This window comes from Anastrepha ludens, chromosome 3 (assembly GCF_028408465.1).
Source record: "Anastrepha ludens isolate Willacy chromosome 3, idAnaLude1.1, whole genome shotgun sequence".
In the NCBI taxonomy this organism is placed as follows: Eukaryota; Metazoa; Arthropoda; class Insecta; order Diptera; family Tephritidae; genus Anastrepha; species Anastrepha ludens.
This window is the reverse complement of record NC_071499.1, coordinates 2740318-2764102: the sequence shown is the minus strand read 5'-3', so window position 1 is coordinate 2764102 and position 23785 is coordinate 2740318. Positions and strand designations below refer to the sequence as shown.

At 36.8% G+C, this 23785-nt stretch overlaps 3 protein-coding genes and 1 long non-coding RNA gene across 8 annotated transcripts in view; 2 read left to right on the top strand and 2 right to left on the bottom strand.

Moving 5' to 3' along the window:
- Window positions 1-634: 634 nt before the first annotated feature.
- Window positions 635-3420, top strand: LOC128856823 (zinc finger protein 271). Its single transcript, XM_054092187.1, has 3 exons — window positions 635-1723; window positions 1800-2443; window positions 2512-3420. Exons 1-2 carry the CDS (start codon window positions 815-817, stop codon window positions 2424-2426), a joined length of 1536 nt encoding a protein of 511 aa, XP_053948162.1. The 5' UTR covers window positions 635-814; the 3' UTR covers window positions 2427-2443; window positions 2512-3420.
- Window positions 3259-4984, bottom strand: LOC128856382 (uncharacterized). The gene is made up of 2 exons (XM_054091679.1): window positions 4734-4984; window positions 3259-4669 (listed from the first exon to the last, which is right to left on the bottom strand). Exons 1-2 carry the CDS (start codon window positions 4982-4984, stop codon window positions 3259-3261), a joined length of 1662 nt encoding a protein of 553 aa, XP_053947654.1.
- The window catches only part of LOC128856822 (uncharacterized), a 52238-nt gene continuing 33415 nt past the window's right edge, over window positions 4963-23785 (bottom strand). For all 5 annotated transcript variants that reach the window (XM_054092186.1, XM_054092183.1, XM_054092182.1 and 2 more), the window contains 3 exons: window positions 13637-13731; window positions 9591-13524; window positions 4963-5004 (listed from right to left, as the gene is read on the bottom strand). In XM_054092186.1, the coding sequence (XP_053948161.1) occupies window positions 5000-5004; window positions 9591-13368 (3783 nt within the window). In that variant the 5' untranslated portion in view covers window positions 13369-13524; window positions 13637-13731 and the 3' untranslated portion in view covers window positions 4963-4999. The remainder of the gene's footprint in view (window positions 5005-9590; window positions 13525-13636; window positions 13732-23785) is intronic.
- LOC128856824 (uncharacterized) overlaps window positions 5335-23785 on the top strand; it is a 77631-nt gene continuing 59180 nt past the window's right edge. The window contains exons 1-2 of the long non-coding RNA XR_008453867.1: window positions 5335-5424; window positions 5495-5639. This is a non-coding gene — a long non-coding RNA (uncharacterized LOC128856824). The remainder of the gene's footprint in view (window positions 5425-5494; window positions 5640-23785) is intronic.

Here is a 23785-nt window from a genome sequence, read left to right as displayed (position 1 = left end):
TTAGCAATAATAATGTGTTTTATAGCGAAATATCTTAATTTGTAGGACATTTTTTAAACGTTTTGCTACAATTTTTTATGAAATTTTATCAGTTTTATGCAACCATGTTACAGAAAAGAGCCTATTGGAATCACATGATCACAGTTGTGGGCGATTTTTGAAGACCAGCTGAGAGTGTTGTTAAATTATCGTGACTTTACGTAATAAATTTTTAAATAAATAAAACGCCAGTGTTGCATTATGGCAGCACCAGTAATATATATATAATAAATATAAACAGTTGCAATGTTTCTAAATTGTACAGAATCTGAATCTTTGATAGTGAATGATGCAAAATCCAAAAAATAAATGGAATTTATTCAATTCAAACGCACATGAGTTTCTCGACAAAAGCTCGAAGGAATATAGAAAAAGGATAGGTGAAAATTGAAATTTTTTTTTGTTCCGAAGTAAATTCAAAATTTGTGTTCAAAATCCAAATTCTCACCAACCACCAAAAAAAAATATTTTATATAAAACGAAATATAATATTTGCTTCCATGATAAGAAACTGGCTTTCTTTTGTTTATTTGCGACAATACTTTCGTTGTGGCAACATCACGCACAGTGAAATTCATTGCCGCAGCAGTTCCATTGTGACAGACCAAATATACGCGAGGTATAAATATTGTTTGCGCCACTGAACGCACCGTAAAACGTCAAAGCGTGGAAAAAGCGTTTTGTACTATTTCAGAAAAAATATTCCTGGATTTGTTTACATAAATTTATATTCCTTTCGGAATAAGAACTATTTTACGTTGTTACGATTTTCAATATGGTTTCTGATACTCCCGAAGAAGAAGTGGTGATTTGTCGCGCCTGCCTTAGCGAATGTGTAGAGCACAAATCGTTGCACAAGCAGGGAATTTTTATGGGTGAGGTACGAACATTAGCGTCTATGTTGGGCTTCATCACAAATATGGAGTTTTCGAATGAAGAGGTAGAAGGTTATCCGACAAATATCTGCACACGTTGCGTGCAAAATGTTGCCAAAACTTTCGCGTTTAAAAAAATGGTATTGGAGACAGATGAAGTGCTGCGAAGACAGTTCACAGAACTTGTATACGATGTTGGTCTGAGTGGCAGTGGTGGTGGCGGTGAAAGTGTTATTGAGGATATTGAGACAGAATCTGCAGACTCAGTTGTTGAAGAACACCACCTCGATGCTGACGAAGGGACCGAAGTTGATGATGTAGATCAATTGCATGAGTTAGCAGCAGCTGCACAATTCAAACGATCAGTGGATAGCATGGAATATGTTGCTTTAACTGTGTTAGAAAGTTTCGTGGATGGGGACGAAGCAACAATCTCAGAGGCACATTCGCAAAACACAATAAATCACGATGAGCAAAATTGTGAAGAGGAAGAAGTGGTGGTGCATGAAGTTACAGAATCGGAAGATGTATACCAAACGGATGTGGAGGAGGAAGGTAGAGATAAAGAATACGATGAGATGTACGAAGTAAAATTAGAAGAAATTACACAAGGCGAATTCACACTATCCGACATTGCGGAAGACCAAGAAATGAATACAAATTTGAAAAGGCCCCGAATGGTCACTGTCAAAAGTGATGATCAGGATGGTGATTGGGACGGTACTGGCGATTTGAAATTAAAACAACCAACAAAAATTCGAAAAAAGAACAGTCAGCCAAAGCCGCCGAACCCAGATTTGCAATGCAAGGTAAAATGGAAACATTTAAATCATACATATATGTAAGTACACGAAATATATACAAATTTTTTTTTTATTCTTTTAGGTTTGTGGAAAACAATTGAGTAATCAAAACTCATTCAAATACCATATGCAATTGCATTCCGATGCAACACCTTATTTATGCAGTCTTTGTGGCGAAGGTTTTAAGACACGGAACGCCTACGAAGGGCACATAGTTATTCACGACCCAAACAACCCCAATACATGTGAACTATGCGGTAAGTCATACCGTCAGTCATCCTCTTTACGGACACACATGTTGTCACATACGGGAGAGCGACCATTCCAGTGCGATATCTGCGGAAAATCCATGACACAAAAATCCGGCTATAAAAAGCACATGTTGGTCCACACTGGTGAGAAACCGCACGCTTGCGATGTATGTGGTCGTGAATTTCGATATTCGAGCAACCTGATTGCGCATAAACGGTGTCACTCGGGTGAGCGACCGTACGAATGTCCACATTGCAAACGTGGCTTTCCAACATCTGAACAAATGAAAAGGCATACGATGGTGCATACAGGCGAGCGGCCCTTTCAGTGTGAAATCTGCAGCAAGTGTTTCAAGCGACGCTCATCATTGATATCCCATCGACATACACATGATTCTGAACCAGAGCTAATTGTCGATCATAAAGTGTGTAAATCAAATGTCGTGGAATTGTATTGAAATGTTTAATGTTAAAAGTAATATATATTTCTTAATAAGCAACTATTTGAGAGTATAAATTAATTTTTCTTTGAAATCAATGCAGAATATCCGAACTCAACTTCGGTTATATGCAACCAGTTCAACGGACCTGACCACACGATTTTCGGTTGAAATGAAAATGTTGAAAATAAATTCTTATCGTTCTGGTAGTTTGGACGCGTGGGCGATCGTAAAATTCTTCGAATCCGTGTTTCAAGTACGCTGGGCATGCATATGAAATGGCGAATTAAAGTTTATTCCGATTTATTATGAGAACTGCATCATCTGCCGACACTTCCTTCCAACTCAAGATATTATTCTCAAGGATGTTATTATTCTCTCCGTCATGCTTCCAACTTGGGTGGAAAAAGAAATACATCTCTATGCTTATAAGTGAATATTTTATTTTTATACAAGGTTTTGTTAAAGTAAACTCATCGCAGTAATAACATAACTTCTTAATTTACATAAGTTCGAGGATATATAACACTCTACATGTCGTTTATATTTATATATATATTACATAACACATAAATAATACATTAATTAATCTAGGGTAAAAATAGGGAGTGTGTGAGGATACATTATTACAATTTAAAAACAAAGTAATACAATTTATCACAAAACAATTTTTGACCACATTTCATTTCACTGATGTTAACATGGATACATAACGGATTATAAACCAAAGCATATTTGAATTAATAAGAAAATCGATAATAATGAAGCAATTGAAAATTGTAGATTTAAGAATAGTGATTAATATGCGGCGTAAATCCGTGGTTAAATATCAAACTCTGTTGTGGTGCACTCATCTTCTGTGACGCATTTTTTCGCGGTTGTCGCCACGCTCGATGAACCAGTTTTTATTACGTTGCTGATACTCATTCTGGCGTCTGGCGTTTTCTCGTTGTTGCATTAATTTTCCATGCCATTCACCACTTTTACGCGATTGCTCGTCGGAGGCAACGTAGAGATTCTCTTTGGAATTCCCATTAAAGCGTCGCTCCTTGGATCGGTCATTAGAGTGACGATCTTTGAAATTGTCATTTGGATGAACACCTTTGTACTTATCGCCGTTGGAGCGTATATGTTCGTGTTTGTTGTAACTCTCTTTGGAAGTAAATTTCTTTTTGCCAAAATCTTCCAGAGAGTCATCGAAATCCTCATCTTCCTCACTAAAGTCATCATCGCTATCACGATGTAGATGATTGTGCCGTTTCCAGTGTTTTTGTGTCTCATATTTGTTCTCGGAACTGTGATGCCCACTTTCCTTCGAATTTTTACTTCCTATGTTCACATATTTGTGTTTATTTTTATAATCAGCTCCATGTCCTTTGCGTTCAGCGCCAATTTCTTCCTTTGATGATGACAAATCTTCGACTATTTGTTCTTCCATAATTTCGTCGACCACTTTTAAAATATCATCCATATTTTTTATGTTTTGCCCTTCGTTTTCTTCACACATGCTTGCAATCTCTACAAATTTTCCATCTGGACATTTAAATGATTTCTTTAGGTCATCCTCTGGTTTGTCCACGAGATCTATTCCTTTTTGTTTCATTATCCATTCACCGGTTTGTTTGAAAAATCGCTGCTGAGACTTTGGTCCTCTCACAACATTTTCCCTATTCATCCGACCACCATTTTGATTCAAACTACTCAAATAGTTCACCTGCTTGGATAAAATGTCAATTTCGGCACGCATTAAATTATTTTGTAATTCCAAATCTGTCAACTTTTGCTCTAATACAGACAAATTCTTTTTATCGAAAAATGATTGCCAATCAGGATTGCGCAATTTTCCAATGAAAGCTAATATGGCCAGGGTAATGCAAATGTAAAAAACCCCTTTTAAACTTCGGCGTACCAATGGATATACTCGTTTTGCTTCCACAGTGTCACCATTTATCGACTTTACAACTTTTCGTTCTGAAGTTGCACTTGAACTAGAACGTCGGATACGTCGCTGTCTAACTGCATTTTCATCAGCATGGTGGATGGTGGAGGGCAGTGCATATTGAGGTTGCGGTATGTGGATAGGCAATCGAAGCATTGAGGCAGGATAAACCTCTTCCGGATTGGAGCAAATGTTGAAGTCTACGCTATTAAAATTTTCCGCCATTGCAAGAGGTGAAGCACGCCCGGCACTTTCGCTCTCACTAATAATTGAGATACCTTCCGAACCGTCATCAACGATGGAGTCGTCATCAGTTCGGGAACTGTAATTAAATAATTGAGTAAAAAAAAGCGATATATGTACGTATTACAAACACGGTTACGTACTCAGCACTCTCATGTTTCTCCTTGTTGTCATTTGTTAAAAGGTCGTTCAAGTTAGTTAATATTTCAACTCTATTATTTGTAGCTGAATGGTTATCTTCAATCTGCGATGTATTTGCTCTATTCTTATTTTTATCGTTTACTAGTGTCCATGTTTCTAATGAATCCGATTCAGTACTGGTTGTTATTGACTCGTCGTCAGTGTGTGGTGCTGACGTGGCCTTTTGTGAGATGCCCTCTGCTGATTTATTCATGTTGTCGAAATTATTTCAGTCTGCAAAAAGAAATAAGTTATTACTTAGAATTGTTTTTGCACTTTGCTAGTTGTTAATATTTCTTAAATTATCTAGACCTGCTGTGTTTACAATAGTACCGATTCTCTTACTCTGCACGTGAGCTTTATATTGTTACTCCGCAATAAGCTCTTTCTTTTGAAACTATTTCAAGAAATGGCCAAAACAGCTCAAGCTGTATAAGAAAACATGCATTCCTTTGTCTCTTTGGGCAGTTGCATGTGCTGCATATGTATGTAATTTTATACGCACACATGTGTAAGTTAACATAGGCACCAATGTTTTTATTGTAAATATTTCAATGCAGTAAAAATTGATGTGTGTGATTTTCTATTTTCGAAGACAAAGCATTTAAACTTAAACGCAGAGAAATCCGGAAAGAAACACAAATATTCTCTTAGGTAAAATGGCATGGTTGTAAATGTTTATCGTTTACTACCCACAAAGCATTCACTATATTTTTATTTAAAGGAATTAAATGCCTTTCTAAAACTTTCGGGACAAGTAAAGAATATGCACCGTTTCGCTACAATAAAAATAAGGCTCGGTATAACTTTTTATGCTGATTATGCGTTACTACTAAATCGTTTATAAAACTAAGAACTTTAATAAAAAGGTAAGTAAAATACCTTTAATAGACTTTGTGCAAGTTTTAAAGAAAATTAAATTTTTATACAATTACTTTTTCAAAACATGTGTCTGCGTAGAACTGCGGGTATTTTTGACTTATACCAGATTCGTTTTCAGTTCGGGGTATAGACCTGCCTAATATTCTTATGCATGCATATTACTTTTTTCCTAAACTTTACACAATTAATAATTTTCACTGCAAGGCCCTGACTTCTTATGATACGCATTATACTCGCATTATTGATCAAGTAATTTTGAAAAGATCAAGTCATTAACAAATGGTCAAACAATTACAAACAATATAATATATAGAACGTGTAGATAGACGTACATTATTTTATAGGGGTTGGACTTCCATTACCATCACGAAAGTTTTGCCTATAATATCTAAGTGCGTGGACCTGGTTTAATAATTTTTGCCCACAAATGTAGTTAATATATAAGTCTTGCGATTTATAAATGGTCATTAAGAATTAATAGGAGTATTTTACGTATATAGGAGTATTATAGTAATACAAGAAATATACTAGTTAACTAAAATGGAAAAATTTTATAACACTATTTTAGAAAATATTAAAGAAAGGATTTGTATATACATTCAATCCTTTCAATATGAGTCTTCATTTCAATTTTACATTTTCATAAATCGGGCTATTTTTTATTCAAAATTTTCGCCTGGTGTTGTTTTTACATATTATCATATGTATATATGTAAATGTTTTAATCAAGTAATATTTTCATAAAACTGTGATATATAAAACCTTAGTTAAATGTTTGCTGGGTTAACAATTGCGTTATACATTTCTTTCACCACAATAAACAAATACAGTTATGAAAAAACGTAATTTATTGCTATTTTCCTAGGGGTTCCCTAAGGAATCTAAGAGGTTATGACTTCAATAATTAGAATGTTGTGTCTTTCCTCATGCCGATGGGGTTGGTGAGCGGTGACACAAACCCTCCTCCTCCGCTCCACAACAATTCATTAAAGTAGTAATGAGAAGTATAGATAGCCTTTTATTAATATACGCAACTCTTCCACCTTTTTCAGCTAAATGACCAATTATGAGAATGTTCCGAGGCTATAGCTAAAAGTTTACATATGCGTGCACGACAAAGCGAGTAGAATCCATGCATAGGAGCACACACAAATTTCAACAGTTATGTAGTATATGTAAACACGATATATGGCCTCCAGCCCGACCTTGCATTTTGGCACAAATTGTAGCACTAAAATTACCAGGATTCACAAGAGTTTTGTTATTCACTTCTATAGTCTATCACGATAAAAGCAAAGAATACTGACAAATACAAATAACGTTTATTATTTTCTGATATGAGACCAAGAAACAAAACACGTAAATACGAAATTCTTACAACAGCTTGACGAATGTGGATAAAAGCGAATGCGTCAAAAAACATTCACAGTCAAGAGTTGCCACTGTATTGGGATTTTTAAATTTAAATAAGTGGCGAATTTTCGCGATTCTGACAAATTTGACGTCAGTTCCCATTCCAATACAAAACAAACAAACAAAAGGAGGAGAGCTTATTTGTTCTTGTCTTGTCTGTTCCATGACATACATACGGATATATATCAGAAAATGTCCACGTATAAATAACTATTTGCTTTGATATTGCTCATATTAAATCGTAGTCAAGAATGATAGAATACAAGACAACGCCTTCCGACTTTGCCATGACGTTAGTGCTGCGAATAAACTGACAAAAGGTAGAGAAATTACTTGTTTGTGAAAAGGAAGAGTAAGCAATAGAAGCCGTCAAGAACAAAAAATTATGCACACACACATACACAAACTTTTTGCCACGATGCCATTTCCATTCCTGTTTTAAATTTGAAAATCACTATATTACCAACCCACTCACTGATATTCATAAACAAGTAGCATCTATTCCATTTGTTTGTTTATTCGAAGTATTGATGACATCGGTTGTCAAAATCGCGAAAAACAAGATAGCGGTTTTCGGAAGGCGCCACCTTCTACTTCTTGTATACCGTGAGCTGCGATTATTGTTGTGTTGTAAAAGTTTATAAAGCATTGTCAAGCACAATTTGTCTCCACGAGTTTTACTTCCCGTAAATCAACTGGAACCGCCAAGGTTCTTCGGGGCTCATCAGGGCGGCATAGCCCCCCTCTCTCACATTTTTCAATACTTTCCTTTATTTACATTAACCTTATTAAATTTTCGGCTTTGTTTACAAAATTGCGTTGTTTTTACATCTTCCATTCAATTTTGTGAGAGAGATCATATAACATAAATCATATAACTGAATTTTCATCTCCGCGCAATCTTGTATTCCATAATTTTTGAGAGGTAAGGAATCTTCCTTAAATAAATAGCAGATAAGAAGTTTCTACTTAGAAAATAAAAATAAATGGGAAGAAATACTGAGTGTTTCCCCGTTTTAATAGCTTCTTCTTCAGCACAATTTTCTTTATTCAGTACAATTAATTCAAAAAAATAAAAAAATACAGTTTGTTGGTCTATTGGATGGAATATAAAATTTATGAGGAAAAAACGTGAGTTAATAAAGTTTATTTATGGTAATCCCTTTGGGACAACACAAAGATTTGTAAAAAAACTCAGCTGCTATGTGTTTTTCTACAGGTTTTAGCAGGTGATAGCAAATTTCCGTTCGTTAACTTTTGGCTTCTTCTCTTTGGAAGAAAATTTTCGCTTTCATGGATTGCTGTTTGGTGGGGGCTAATTTTATTAACGAACACAACTATAGTATTTGTGTTCCTCCAAGTACATATGCCAAACTGAAGCGTAATGCATTGTACAATAAAGACTTTGTTGAAATGGATTTTTTTATCTAAAGGGGTGGTGACATTTCGGCTTGGAAAACTGAATGGTATGCCCGGTTACAGTAAGAATTCTCGAATGGTTTCCAGGTTTGTCGTTATTTCGATTGTTTCACAGCCTACAGTTAAATGTAGTACCCACAGATATTATTGAGATTTGTTAGAAATTTGGTAAATGTCTGTGTTTGGTCTGTAATTCTTCTTCTAACTTTAGTAGGAGTATTTAGTAGAAAGTATTGAATACGAGAATAATGGTTTGGGGAAAATCTAAATAAGGCGTTTGACTTCCGCAACGATTCCGCCATGGAATCAAAAGATTCCATTTACCAACAACAAAAAAGGAATTGAAAGAAGGTAGTTCGAATTCCAACACAAACGCGTTACGCAACCTTCCCTCAATGTTTGTATCAGGCAGACAACTAGTTTGACTCCGGATGGGAGAGTTACTGCTGTAAAAGGCATCTATAAAACTATTCATTCTAGGCGAACTTTCAGCAAAGCTCCTGATTTCGTATTCTAAAGCCCAAATGCAATAGTACTCCAATCCAATGAAGTGATCTTTTTGTTTGTGCATGTCCTTTGGTCTTGTTTTGCTGGCTGAAACTACTATTCATATTGCAAAACTTCGTAACTGTTTTTTTGAACTTCCAAGAAATAAACGCATCGAATATAAAATTATAAATTCGACTTTATTTACATAGTTAAATACATACACAAATATTAATAATAATGGCCCTATTTACAATCACATAATACTTCGTAAAGGGTACAATAAGCGTCAATACCTAAAACATCGTATAAACCGCCAAAAGTAATTGTACACGTACACATACATCCACATATAGACTATAAAACTAAATCGAAGGCAAATAACGGACGAAGCACCATTATTTTATATACATATATACATATGTAAATACATGCAGACATACTTAAAAATATGGGAACAGAATGCTTAAAACTTACGTATGTAAAATCCTTAAAAAAAATTTTAAATAATTATAAATACAGCAAATAATACATACGAATATCTTAGGTCGAATTTCAAAAAAGTAAACGAGATAATTTCTTTTTGAGGTTCCTCAAAAAATTACTTGCTTTGAACTCACCACTATTTCTTGGATTTTCCAATATGCGTTGGACCTCGCCCGCTTCCGAGCCACTCTCCCATTCGTAAGGATGTTGATTGTTAAAACCACCCGATTCGGCGGATGAAATCAGCATCTGATGCTGCCTATTGGTCGGTGTGCAGCCACGTTCAATTGTTGCTGACTTTTGATTTTGAATGTTAGTCGTGTTGAGCACCGTTTTCATATTGGCACGATTCGATATTTCCATTCTAGGTGCGGGCACAGGATGTAATTGCTTGAGCGTATAGCGGGGACTGCTGATTTCAACCGGCAGGAGCCCGTCATGTTGTAGCAACCGTTGATTATGTTGCGCCCAATATATTTGACTCGTCTGTTGACTTGAATGATCAAGTATCAAAGGAGTACTTCGCCCATCGTGCAGCCTAGGCAGCAACTGTTGTCTCGGTTGAGGTTCACGGACGCTTATATAGCCATAAGCACCCGGAACTGGTTGCAACTTGTATGGTCGCACATAGTGTGGCTGTGTATAGATGTCATTCTGCCCCGGGTAATAGCTAATCACTTGCGTTGCAGGGACCAATTTATCACCCTCAACAAGCACATATTGGGGAGCCGGCAAACTTCCGCGGGTAACGTACATTGCTGGAGCTTCTGCGTCTCGTCGCACTAAGTTCGTTTTTTGTGGACTATCGTAAATTTCAGAGTGATTCGAAAGTAAACTGCTTCTTTTCACCACATGTGCGTATATTGGCGACGATGTGTTCGGATTTATTTCACTTATTATTTGGGTGGCATTTATGGGAATGAATTGTTGAGGTAAGCTCTGCAGGCGTTGTGGAACTTGTGGAGCTGCATACATCCGCGATGCAGGACGCTGATTTGTTTCGACGGAAGCATAAGAAACCGGAGACAAGTCGGATGGACCTATGTGCTTCTTGTTTATCTCTTGTATTTGTGGTTGTTGAATAGTTGGCGTTTTATTTAGTGATTTCCTGCAGAATTCTTTGACTTTTTGCAATATCTCGTCTCGAGTTAGTATGCCCCCGATGCGGCGCTGTTCTGTATGTTCAAACTGTTCGGATGGATTATTATCTTTTCGTCGGAGAACCACTGGCGTACCAACATCACTTTCGTAGTCTCGTCTGTTACTCTTACTGTGCCTGGATGCTAAAGTCATATTGTCCAAGACACTTTGACTACGAGGAGCTGATTCGAAATGTGCATGGTTAATGTTGGAAATGGACTGCATTGTTAAAGGATATTCGGCAGGAATCAATGCTCTACCATCAATAATCTTAGCTTGACGATTCTTTGTTAAACCCGAAAAGGTGTTTCTTTGAGGTGAACCTCGTATGAAATTATTCTCTAATGGTCTTGGTTGTGGTGATACATTAGAGGATTGGGCCATAAATATTTGTTGGGTTGGTTGGAGACGTTCGTAAATATTTTCTGCCTCCCGCTGTTGTTTTTGTTCTTGCAACATTCGGAAGTATAACTCTTTATCCATGCGCTCCTTCATTGCCTTCAATCGTTCCCATTCTTGTTGGTCGACATATACTTTATTTGAGGGCTTCACGTTTTGAACAAAAGTTTTATTTTCAGGATCACTATTTGCATTTCTGATAGGAGTTGAAGTCAACTTGGGTCCATTTAAGGTAGAAAATTGTTCACGTATATTTTCCTTGGATGTTAGGGGTGTTGACATTTTCGACGCTTCGTTGTCACTTTTTGAGCGGTTTTGAAGCTCTCGCAGGAGCTTCTTTTTTAATATTTCGTTACGGTCCATAGAAGTGGAGCGACCGAAGACCTGTCTTCGGTCCAATGTGTGGGTTGTTCGTTTCGGTATGAGACTCTGGCGTTCAGCAGCACTTCGTTTAAGCGTTCCATCTGATTCAACATCAACCTCCTTTGCTGTGAGATGTGTTGCACTATTTGATGCCTGGATTCGCTGTGCTTTTGGTTTTAATATGATGTTATTTTGCTGTGATTGTTTCGCTTGTTGAGGATTGCCCAGTTTCTCGCGGGAATGTGTTCGTCTTGTGGGCTTTAAGATTCGTTCAGCGGAATTTGCGAGTTCAGCGTTGGTCAAGACACTAGATAATGAGAGTGAAAGGTTATCACCGCTTGCGAAACTCTTCCGTGAACGTTCGTCTTGGTGCTTCAGATAATCGGTTTCTGCAGAACTTAACAAATTATTCGCATGCGGTCGTCCGTGAAAGCTTTGTCTCTCTAGAACCACTCGCTTCATGGACGAATGCAAATTATCATTATTTTCTTTGACATGCATATTATAGTTGTATAGTGACCTGGGGGCAGGAACGATATCTTTGGGAGTTGTTTTACGCCTGGTAGCAAATATGCTATTCGAGAGTAGGCGTTGAAATACTGAGGGTTTTTTAATATTCCGCGCAGAATCTGTAGTATCTACTGAGATCTGTACACTTTCGGGACTTTTAAAAGATATACGAGGATTTGATTTAGCTACTTCTATGCCATTTGCGTACACGGATCGTGCGCCATTTGGAATTTTTTTAGGTATCAAAGTAAGACCTTTTTTCTCAAGGTAGTCCTGGAATTCTTTTGATTTAATTGTATTGGTAAATGTGCCTTCAACTGGCTGCTCAAATTTATTTTCATTATTCATAATTTTAGCGTTGGCCTCTTTGCCTCCGGCTTTACTACTTATTTCTTTATTAACTAAGTTGGGGGTCACTTCGTCACTTGATTCGCTTTTAGTTAAGGGACAATCTATCTCATCCAAATCATCGTCAGAGCTTATATGGAGTTTTTTCACTCTGTCATCAAATTTTTTTGCGTTTTTAGAAACTTCGGCTGGGTTAAAGAAATTACCATCTAAGTCGGTGCCGACTTTTATCTTGATTTCAGAGAGATCCGGATAATTTGGCTTTGAACATTTCTTAAATGGAAGTTTTGAATATGAAAGTGATGTTTCTGCTGACGGCTTGTTTTTTAAATCTTTGATTCGATCCCTGGTTTGATTCGCCAAACGTAGTTTTTTGGGGGGTTTCTTGTCCGCAAGGTCACGTAACTCCTCGAATTTAAGGCGAGCAAGTATTGTAGGATCATAAACGAAATATGGATCGGGATTTTTTATGTATGTTTTGACATATTTAGATTGGTTGAGGACTTCTTCAGTAGTGACAAATTCGTCGGGAGATGGCAAGGCTGGATTGACGCCAGCGCTTGACTTTCGATTATTCGTTTCGTTTTTTAGTCGTTCTCTTTCTTTTTCTTTTTCGCGCTCTCTTTCCCGTAGTTGTTGTGTAACAGTTTTTCGTACACTTAATGTCGATCGTTTGGTTGGAACCGGAGGCGGTGTTTTCTTCTTTTTAGCAGAGTTCACCCAAGTGGAATAATGTTGTTTAAATGGATTCTTCTGATCAACAATGGGTTCGCCGGCAATGAATTTGCGTACTTTTTCGTCTTGTGGATCGAAAGAAACTGATTTTTTTAGTTTTGTGATTGGCTTAACCAATTCTGATCTTGAAACATTCGATTCATCTTGGGAAGTATCACAAGTATCATATAGAGATTTGTCCGACAGGTCACAGTCGTATTTACTTGATTTTTTCACTTCAAGACTGTTGGCTAAATTAATACTATTTTCTTTGGAAGGAACATATGGGTTTTCTGAATCATTATTTTGATCATCAGAACTTTGGATGAGGCTACTACTGAGGTTGTGTTTAGGGTTGGTGCTACTGTTTTCGCGGAAATTTTCTATTACGGTGCAAAGTGATTCGGTGCTGACATCATTTCTAACTATTTCTGACATTTTTTCGTAAGGAAGCAGCAAAATACAAATAATTCTCAAAGATTAAGGAGAATAGGAGATAGGGTAGTGGAAAGTAGTTTACACCATTTAAAATGTTGACTTGCATTGAGTCCCGCTTGCTCTGATAAGATCCACTGCTGATTTCGTCTGATGAATCTGGAGATGATTAAGAAAAGGTAAATAATTCCATGTTTTAGAAACGAATAGGCTTTTAAGGGATATTTTATACATGCATACATATTTGTTTTGATGATGAACTGAATAGTACCTTTTTTCCTCCCCGTTCGAATTACCAATGTACACAATCCATTTTCGCCCGTATTTATGCTGGCATTATAAAAACTGTTCGATTGCTAATTTTTGCTAGAAAGAAATTTGAAGAAGCATTCGACAGAGAGTCAGTAAATTCTTTGTGAGGTTGAAGTAACTTAATAAAATAAATCTGGAACAAAAGGAATTTATTTATTGGTTTTACGAATATGTATGTATGTACGAGTATCAAGTGTAAAAAATTAAAACAAAATACTTAGTAATATATTGTAGAGGAAATAACAGATTTCAGATTTGTTTTTGTTGGCCAGATCTGAAGTTTCTACAAAAATATTTGGGTTTCTTGCCAATGGATACAAGCCGCTAAATCGCACAAAGATTTTACACTCACAATTGGTAGCTACTGTTGTCTAACTTTTAGCTCTAAAAGGTCGAAGGCTTGAAAATTTAATAGGGTGATCCTCCACAGAGTTGGTGCAATTAGTACTTCAAATATTATAATATTTTATAACAGCACTAAAGCGCCGTTTTGATACCATTATGATACCTTCAACAGGCAGATATCCTCGGCCAGTTAGAGCTGTTGATGTAATGAAGAAGATTAATGGGATTCAGGTTGGCGTACAGCCCCAGGCTGTCACAATAAGGAGCACCCAGTGACCTTAATCGCCTAGCTGCCAAACCTGGACATTTACAGAGAAAGTGCTCAACAGTCTCCTTTTCTGAAAGGTCTCCACAGCTTCTGCAATGTGGGTTAGATGGTAAACCTAACTCTTCCGCGTGTATGCCGATCGACTAATGACCGGTAAACACAGCTACGAGTTTGGAAATTGAATGGCGTGGAGTCCCCACGTCTTTCTGAGTCCTCCATCTATTGTACTGGGTTTTCGAAATATCACATGAAGAAATGGAGCTCCATCTTTTCTGCGCTTTCCTTAGAAATAAGTTGTACCATTCCTCTCTAACAATAGTCGGGGCGGATGCCGATTGCCGGACAGGAGGTCCCTAAGACCAATTCAGTCCCTTTTCTGGCAAGCTCATCAGCAATTTAATTTACCTCTATGTTCCTATGTCCTGGAACCCAGCTCATAGAAATGTGAACTGTGTACCAAAAAGATTTGATCTCCTCCTTACAAGAGTCAGAGCGATGATCGCGGCTTGATTGTCGGAGAAAATGTGAATATCATTCTTGCTCCCTCGTTCCCCAAGCATTTTGCATGTATGCAGATACTTCTGCCTGAAAAACACCAGTATTCGTAAATTTTAAGGAGATAGATACATTGGCGGATTTACAGAAAACTCCTGCCTTGACTCCCGATTCCATCTTGGAGCTGTCAGTGAAGAGAAAGGTTACAGAGAGGCACAGTCTGACATAACTCTTAGAAATTCTTGCGTCTTTTTTATTGAGTCATGGGTTTTCAAATTCGTATTTATCCTCTTTAAAAGTTTTTACCTATTCGCTTTCAGTCTCGTTTGTACGGTGCATCTATAGCTATCGATTAAAAAAAGTTTTAGATGTGGTAGAAACTCTGAAAAAAGTTTAATCACAGTTGTCGCTAGCTTCGAGATATTTCGAAAAAAATTATTTACAAATTACTTTATCACCATTATCTACTTATTTTTGTTTTTTTGTTTAAATAATTCTATAACAAAGACCAAGTACCCCAAAAAAATTCTACAAATTTTTATTAAAGTTTCAACATTTTTAATCAGAATTAAAAAAAAAAATCAAGTACCATTAATTTTTTTTCGTAGGCCCCTCCATTTGTGGAACAACATCAAGACGCACGCCACAAATAGGAGGAGGAGCTCGGCCAAACACCCAATGAGGGTGTACGCGCCAATTATATATGTATATATACTCTATGATCTGAAAGTACCGGGAATGTTTAAATAAAACAAAACAGAATTAAATTTCAGGCAAATTTATTTTATCTCCTTCGAAATGTGACCCGTCTGAAGCAACACACATGTGCCAACGTTTAACCCAGTCCTCCATGCACCCCTGGTAGGCCGACGAAGGGATGGACTTCAGTTGCTTTGTCGCATTCTCTTTGATCTCCTCTATCTCCATATCTGGTGAGAAGGCCTATGAAAAAAGCACATATTGGATCATGCCATTGAGAAACAAAGTAAAGAATTCACCCCTCAACCTGGGTGATATACTACTTTTCTTATTCCGATTTGCGACGTAACAAAAGCATGTAGAAGTAAGTAAGTGATTTCAAAAAGCTATGAACGCTACTATTAAATCATTACACTCGTATACACGTACATATATGCTTATAAATTTATTTGTATAAACGTAGATCTTTTTATCATAGCAAAACAATTATTTTGGAACATGAAAAATTAATATTTATGAACAAATATACTTATGTAAGTATGTACATACACACGAGTAATATCGTTAGCGGCTGCTGTGGTTGATCTAGCCAAGTGCGCAGCATACCTATGGGCAAGCCATATGTATGAGTGTGTGTGACTCGCTGTTTTTATTGTTGAATGCGGTGTTACAGATTTTAATAGTCCTTGTCGAAGTAAAAATTTATTTAAATGCATATGAACCGTGCTTGAGGTTTAGAAAAGCGTACGTATGCACATACGTACATACATATACATATGTATACAAAAGCTAGGGGGTTAAAGATTTTATGAAGACACAAAGAAACGGAGAAGGAAAACTTATACCTGATTGCGAGCGGTAATTTCATGTGTGGTTATGTGGGCTTGGATGCATTTGTGAGTAGAGAGACGGAATTCGGTCGGTGGATGGTTATGGGGAACTTTTGGTTTTTGTGGTCTGGTACACTTCAGCCAATCTGAATCAAATAAACACCGTTAAACTAAAAACGACGCACTTATTGTACTTACTGTGGTAGAAAGTAAACATACTGAGGCAGAGAAGATTGGAATCGATTAAAAGGCAAAAGAAGACTAAGTGAAAGGTCGTAACGTTCGTGGTTTGTTTGTTCGCTTCGATGGCTCGCGATGTTTGACTTTGTTTATGGCTTGCCATAGCAAATAAACTACATATACAAAGAGAAAACATAGCACAGGCAACACAAAAGTACGGTTGCGAATATTAAAATAGAAGAGCATCAACAATTTTGTTTACAAAGTGTGTAACATTGCATATATCTTTCGAAGAAATATTCAAGATTACGCGATCTGTTTCTAGGAACAGACGTTAAAAGCCAAGTAGTTCGAAAAAAGTAAAAAATATTATACGCTAAGCCGTAGTTTGGACTCGAGTGATTAAAAGGGCTGCTTATTTACCTCGGGTAAGGAATATCAATTGATAGAATCAGTTTTTGCTAATAGCAGTGAAAAAGTGGAGGCGGCGTAACACTGTATACCTCGCCATTTGTGTAAATAGCTGGTGACTGCTAGTGACTTGTCAAACCAGTTGACAGAATTCGTTTATGATTTGCCACTGTTGAAAAATATGCAAGCTTTTTTTCTTACTTTTTATGAGGTAAATTCTGAAGCAACATAGTGGCTACGTCATTAAAAGTCGTATATTCTTGCGAGTTGGGTGACAGAGGCAGTGTAGGTAATCATCCCCAAGATTTGGTGGTTATTGTATTAGCTGCTTTTGTGCGAGTTTAATTTGTTCGCTATTCACCGGAAATCTACTCCTTTGTTTTCGTAATTTCCCTTCAAAGAAATGTTCCGCTAACCATTTTACGTTTTCTGCCCTCGTGCGTTATTTCTTTCCTTTAGCGAGCATTCATAAAAACAGTCATATTAATATTTAAATAAAAGCAAACCAGTATTAAGAAAAGTAAAACTTGAATTGACCGCCATAACAATTAATTTTATGTAGAACAACCACTTACGTTAAGTTATGACATTTAACCAATTTGAAATTTAGAGAATTGAACGTGGAACAGAAGGGGTTTTTTAAATATGCTCTCAGCTCGTTAAAATTCCCAAATCCTACCTCCTTCTATAATTTCCGTTTGATTTTAATTATCTTAAAGAGTAGAAGGTGCATACGCTCACTGTCTTGTGTTTTTTGTGTAATTAAAGGAGAAATGTATTGTTTATACCTATTACAGAGCACTTTCATATCTCTACTAGATCTCCACGCAACACTTACCCATTTCATCTTGAATTGCTTAACACGAATGGTGTGTGTAATGCTCCTATTGCCCGCGCACTGAGAGAATTTAATGAGATCTCCAACTTCTCGGTGTCAAACATTGACTTTTATGAATTTCTCAACTCTTTTTTATTTATTTATTTAACTATCTGTAGTAATTCAAGCGGCCAAAATCAAAATCGCGTAAGCGGTTATCGCGCCAATCAAGATGAACAGGAAGTAACTAAAGCTCTAAGTGGCCTAAGTGGAAACACTACTATTATGTTTTAGACTAAATAAAAGAAATGAAATGAAAGCAATGGGTTGAAATCTTTTTGATAGCGAATTTTTGTAATTAAACAAGAGAATGTGGAATATTATCAAAAGTTGTTTAGGTTTTGCAAAACCTCTTTTATGGTCACATCTGTTTTGAATTAAATTATTGAATTCCTCGCAATCAATTTTTATTTCTATTTTTTATAATGGGTTTCCAATACTAGCTGAAGAATCTTACTATAGAAAAAAAATTGCTTAAGCCGACTCCGAACGACAGATATTTTTATGAAGAGCTTTTTCATGGCAGACATACACGTGGAGGTTTGACATTGCCATTTATTAGAAAAGAAACGCTCTATCATTTTGGTGTTTCATACGCGAGGATTTGAACCTACCTACTCCCGAAAGGTAGTCACGCACCAACTAATTCGGCTGCGGCGGTCGCCTAATAATACTTACATAAACAAAAATTGTACCTAAGTGAATATCTTTAAACATATCTTTTATTACAATTAAGCTCAGTGACAGCAACAAAAAATCGTTTGAAATTAAAAAAATATATTATTTCATTAATTGCCAAAATTTTACAATAACTTCGAATAACAACAAAGCCAACAATTCATAATTGTGTACATACTTGTGTCCATGCATTCATACATATAGACTCGTATGCAGTTATTTACATATTTAGGGACATTAATAATAATAAAAATTCGACATATGGGCGAAATGTACCAACATATGTGTGTATGTGTGTATATACCACGTGTTGATAAATGTGTGCACATGTTGTTATGACTTTCGAAAGCAATGGGAGTACAATGCACAGCAAATAATAGTCAAATTGTAATGGTTTGAGGGAAATATTGTACTTAAGACACATTTACATACCTCCACTCGTTACTAAAGTCTGCAGACTACTCTTTAACTTTTGTAAAATTCAAGTTTGCTTGATGAAAATGGTTTACAACAACTGTATTTACATTCTCCTGAACACATTTGGTTTCATGAAATTTTTTTTAATCTGTAATACATTAAATAATAAATTCTAAAATTTGAGCTTTACTCCGAATGCATTTCAATAAATGTAGCAGTTCTACTTATAGCGGCATACATTTTTAAACGGCGTTTACGGTGAGTTCCTTCAGTAATTTTTCTTCAAATGGAAGACCTTACACTCCAATGTTGTTTTTTAAGAAAAAAAAAACTCATGGTAGAAATACATAAGTTACACGAAACAGTCGATTTTTTTCATCTTCAGTAAAAAAGAAACATGCTGTCAGAATTTTAGGAATCATTTATTAGCATTTAGAAGAGTAATACTTCTAAAAAAATTCATTGGTATGGAAAACGTACTGCTGAATAATTTTTCCAAAAGTGTGAAAGAATTTCAGATTTTTGCAACAAGGGGAAATAAAATAACAAACCTCCAGACAAATTTAGGGCCTCTGTGGACTGAATTCTTTGTTTTTATTTCAAAGATATTTTTTTCTGGCTTGATTTATGGGAATGTATAATACTGCAAATATAAAAAAAAAACGAAGCTTTTATTGCCTTGTCACTACATATGTATGCACATACAAACACATATATATTATTAATGCAGCGGTATATCCTATTGCGAATGCATTGAATGTCGAGTACAATAAAAAATAATTTGGTTATGGAGGTACGAGTCCCCATTGAAAGTTTCAGTTAAGGGTAGATATCTCATTAGGGTGAATGGAGGCTTCAGTCCAGTTGAGCGGTGACAACGTTTGTCGCAATTGAACTGCCAATGCCTTCGGATGTGTACCTAGTTTGCAATTCCAAGTAAAGTACCGCAAGGCACACTCACTTTCAGATAGACATGCGGTGGTCAATCGGTGGGGAAAATCCTTGGTGTTTTCAGTTAGTTTAGTTTAGCGTAGCTTTTTAAATGTATTCGTAAGAAATTTATTGTTTGCTAGAACTTGTTTTTGCTACCCAAAATTAAATAAATCTGTTTTATTACTGCCGTCTCGATTTTAGATCTGGGTATCTGCTTTCAAAGTACAACCGAGAAATTAAACAAAATTATATCTTTTTTTCGAAAAAGTTTCTTTCTGGACTACTGTGTGGCGCTTGCGCTGATAATACGACCGACCTTCAACCACGCAGACCTTTCTCATGTCTGTGCAGTTCCTACCCCCACTGAATGGATTTGCAAGTTAGAGCATTTGAGATTTGGACCACAAAGGACAATAAACTTTCACCATAGCATTGTCTACTTTTGTTGATTTCGACTGAATTTTCTTTATTGCGTTGTAAATGCCGACAGCGGTTTGTCTAATAAATTGTTGCGCTCGTGTACACCCCTCTTGCATACACTTGCACACATGCAGACGGAGTTCTCTGCACTGAACGTCACAAACGGAAATGTGGTTATTGCAAGCCGCTTTGCCAGCGACAAGGGTGACAGTCGACAACTGCTTGGCCATTAAGACAGAAATAAGTATTAACTTTAACCTTGCACCGTTATCGCCCACTATCGGTTGATGCGAGGGCAATAGAAAATAGAATTTCATTTCACCAAACATCCCACATTGCACCCTTCGGTAGGTACGATGGAATAACTAGTTACATCGCATGGCAGAAAGGACTAGTTTTTCAATACGACATCAACTAAATCTAGCCACTAAAGTGATTCAAAATGTTTTAGTTGAAAAATTCTGTTCTTATTGGCAAATCGGTTATTAATGCTATTGGACTATTGTGCCCATTCTGTAGCTAATTTGCGAATTTGATTAATGAATAGAAGCTGATGGAAACCTGAGCACCTACTTATGACTACAACAATTGACTTCGCCACATACTCGTATGTTGACAAATGTAGTTATTTGAAGCATTTGTTGTGGTTTAAACGGTGACTACTACAACTTAAAAGAAATATATCTAGGAAGGCATTAAGCCATGGTGAAAATATTTTTAGAGGTGTGGTCAAGATCACACCGTTAACCGGATCTCAGCCAATTTAAAAGAATCAGTTGGTAGGCTAACGTCACCTGGGTCATGACAGCGGTTTGTTTATGAAAAAAACTGAGGTTGTGTTGGTGTTATATGAAAAACAACCCAGTTTTCGCTCATGTCGCTTCGTTGCCATCTGAACAACAACTGATTGGACGAGTGTGTGAAGTGCGAAATGAGCGGGCAGAATTCTGTTTGTGAGTCTCCCCTAGTCACGTGGCAGCCGAAGTTAGAATCAATTTACTCGATGACTTTCACCCTGAGTTTTTTGTACATTTTCTTTCAAAGAAGTCTTCGAAAATCCTCGTGCATTTACACGATAACTTTTTGTATGCGGCATTCATTGCGTGTTTTCGACATTGACGTGAATAATTTTCTTTGATTTTTCATTTGTTGAGCGCGAACCCTAAGTGCATTTGAATAAAAATACGATAGAATCGAGGTGTCAAAAAACTCCTCGCCTATCCCGTTGACTTCTCTACACTTTTTGCCACCGCAATTTTTTTTCACCATAGTTAAAGCGGAAACCTTGTAAATCTCCTTGCCCGGTCACGTAACAGACGAAGTTACTCTCACAAATTTTTCATCATTGCTTATGGCCGAACCTGGTAGTCCATCATTACACTTTTGCGAGCTCTCGCCTCTTGCCCTGAATGCCGTTATTGGTGCCCAATCACCTTCCATCGCATACGAAGAGATGCAGCTGGGACACGTTTTAATTTGGCAAAATTACGTTCTAATGTAGCAGGCTGAACTTTTGCTCATCCAGAATTGTTTTCAGACACAACATATGCCCGACGTGCAAAGGTTCTCTGCACCAACCAGCTCTTCCCACTAAACCTACTCATCTAACACGCCTTACTTTTGCTCGCATCTTGCCTAAACAGCCCGCATTCTAGGCCTACCGTTAGGTGCGATTCACGACGATGACTGATAGTTTTACAGCTCTAAGTAGGTATCGGTAAGCATCTGCTAGAACAATAACAACCATATATAGCAGACATAGTATAGAGGCCGTCTTTTTAACTACTGGGTATACGCCTACCCACGCCGTTACTTCCTATGCTGAATAGACCAGTACTCGTAAGTCATGGATTAAACGCCGCGGTTCAGTTTTTGGGGGAGATTTCCCCTCATGTACGAATATGTAGTATATTTATTGTACGTATATGCATACATATACATTTATGTACGTATACATATCTACCTACGTACATTTGAATATTTCTTCATTATTTGGGGGTGGGTTTTCCCAGCTGCATTTACGCATTTCGATGTAGAAATTTTCCAGCAATGAAAGCATAATTTGGCGTAAAGGCACTGTTCGAAGTTTCAACTCAAATATATTTATAACAGATTATACTTACATATGTACACACAGACGCGCTGTTATTTACAATAATAGATCAAGTAATTTCTAAGTCTCCAAACAAACTTGGAATTAAGGAACAATAATTTTCCTTGGCTTTGGAACGTAAAAATATTGACAGTTATTTACAAATTTGTTTTGGTAAATAAAAATTAAAAGCACAATTTATAAGAGCAAAAACACGCGTTGCTCGTGTTGTTCGCGGGACGTGGGTTGCGGAAAGTAGACAAGCAATTCGAGAGAATTATTTAGTATGCTATGGCTGATCGGGTCTAGAAGTCAACACATCGACTTACGATATGACTGCATCAATGCAGGTTTGATCGCAGTTATGACGACAGACAGCTGCAAAAGAAAATATTGCTGTATTTCAGATGTTTTTACATTAATTGAAAACTAAGGTGTAACTCACATCCCCAATACTGTTTCTCCACTGATGCAGTAAAATTAAGCTGATCTGAACTCAACTGTTATTGGTTTCATGCCTGACCAAGAGTGCTATGTACTAGGGTGTTCAATAAGTATTGCGGTTCAATATGAAAAACACAATTTTGTGGTTACTCTTTATCATTCAGTATATACATATGTACATATAAAGATATAATATTTGGCGCGTACACCCTTTTAGTGTTTTGGTGTTTGGCCGAGATCCTCCTCCTATTTGTGGCGTGCGTCTTGATGTTGTTCCACAAATGGAGGTGTACAGTTTCAAGTCGACTCCGAACGGCAGATATTTTTTATGAGGGGCTTTTTCATGGCAGAAATACAGTCGGAGGTTTGCCATTGCCAGTCGAGAGGCGACCGCTATTAGAAAACCCTTGTTTTCTATCGGTTTAGGTGTTTCACCGAGATTGGAACATACGTTCTCTCTCTCTCCAACGAGATTCGAGTTCATGAATTCCATCGCTATAGTGAGAATGTGGAAGGGCTGCAAAATATTTGATGCCAAACGCTTTTCACTCATGCATATTTTTAGGTCTGGAAACAGATGGATAGGGGCCAAATATGATGGATTTTAACCATTGTCAAAATGCTCTTGTGACACGGTCCATTGTCCTGATGGAAAAGAATGTTCTTCTTTTGCAAACTGGGTCTTTTTTCACGAATCTTTTTCTTCAGCTAAAGATATAAGGTTACAATAATATTAAGAATTTATCGTTTTACCAGCTTCCAAGTAATCCACAAACAAAATTTCTTCCGCATCCCGAAAAAAGAATGTTAACATCTTCTTGACTAATTTCTGAATACGAACTCGTACCAGGTTCATACTACTCTTTAGCCTCCTGTTTTGATTTAGGATCGTGGTAATAGACCCAAGTCTCATCCGCAGTGATGAATCGATTAACAAAATCCACTTTATCCTTTCGAAAACGCTCTAAATATTGCTGAGAAAGGCGCTTCGATTGTGTTTGTGCTAGCGAATGCGGCAC

Bases quoted from the DNA above. Each gene is read 5' to 3' on its own strand.
- LOC128856823 (XM_054092187.1), top strand. From the start codon at position 815: ATGGTTTCTGATACTCCCGAAGAAGAAGTGGTGATTTGTCGCGCCTGC. The intron at 1,724-1,799 runs GTAAAATGGAAA...TTATTCTTTTAG, and splicing joins ACCCAGATTTGCAATGCAAG to GTTTGTGGAAAACAATTGAG.
- LOC128856382 (XM_054091679.1), bottom strand. From the start codon at position 4,984: ATGAATAAATCAGCAGAGGGCATCTCACAAAAGGCCACGTCAGCACCA. The intron at 4,670-4,733 runs GTACGTAACCGT...ATTTAATTACAG, and splicing joins GAGAAACATGAGAGTGCTGA to TTCCCGAACTGATGACGACT.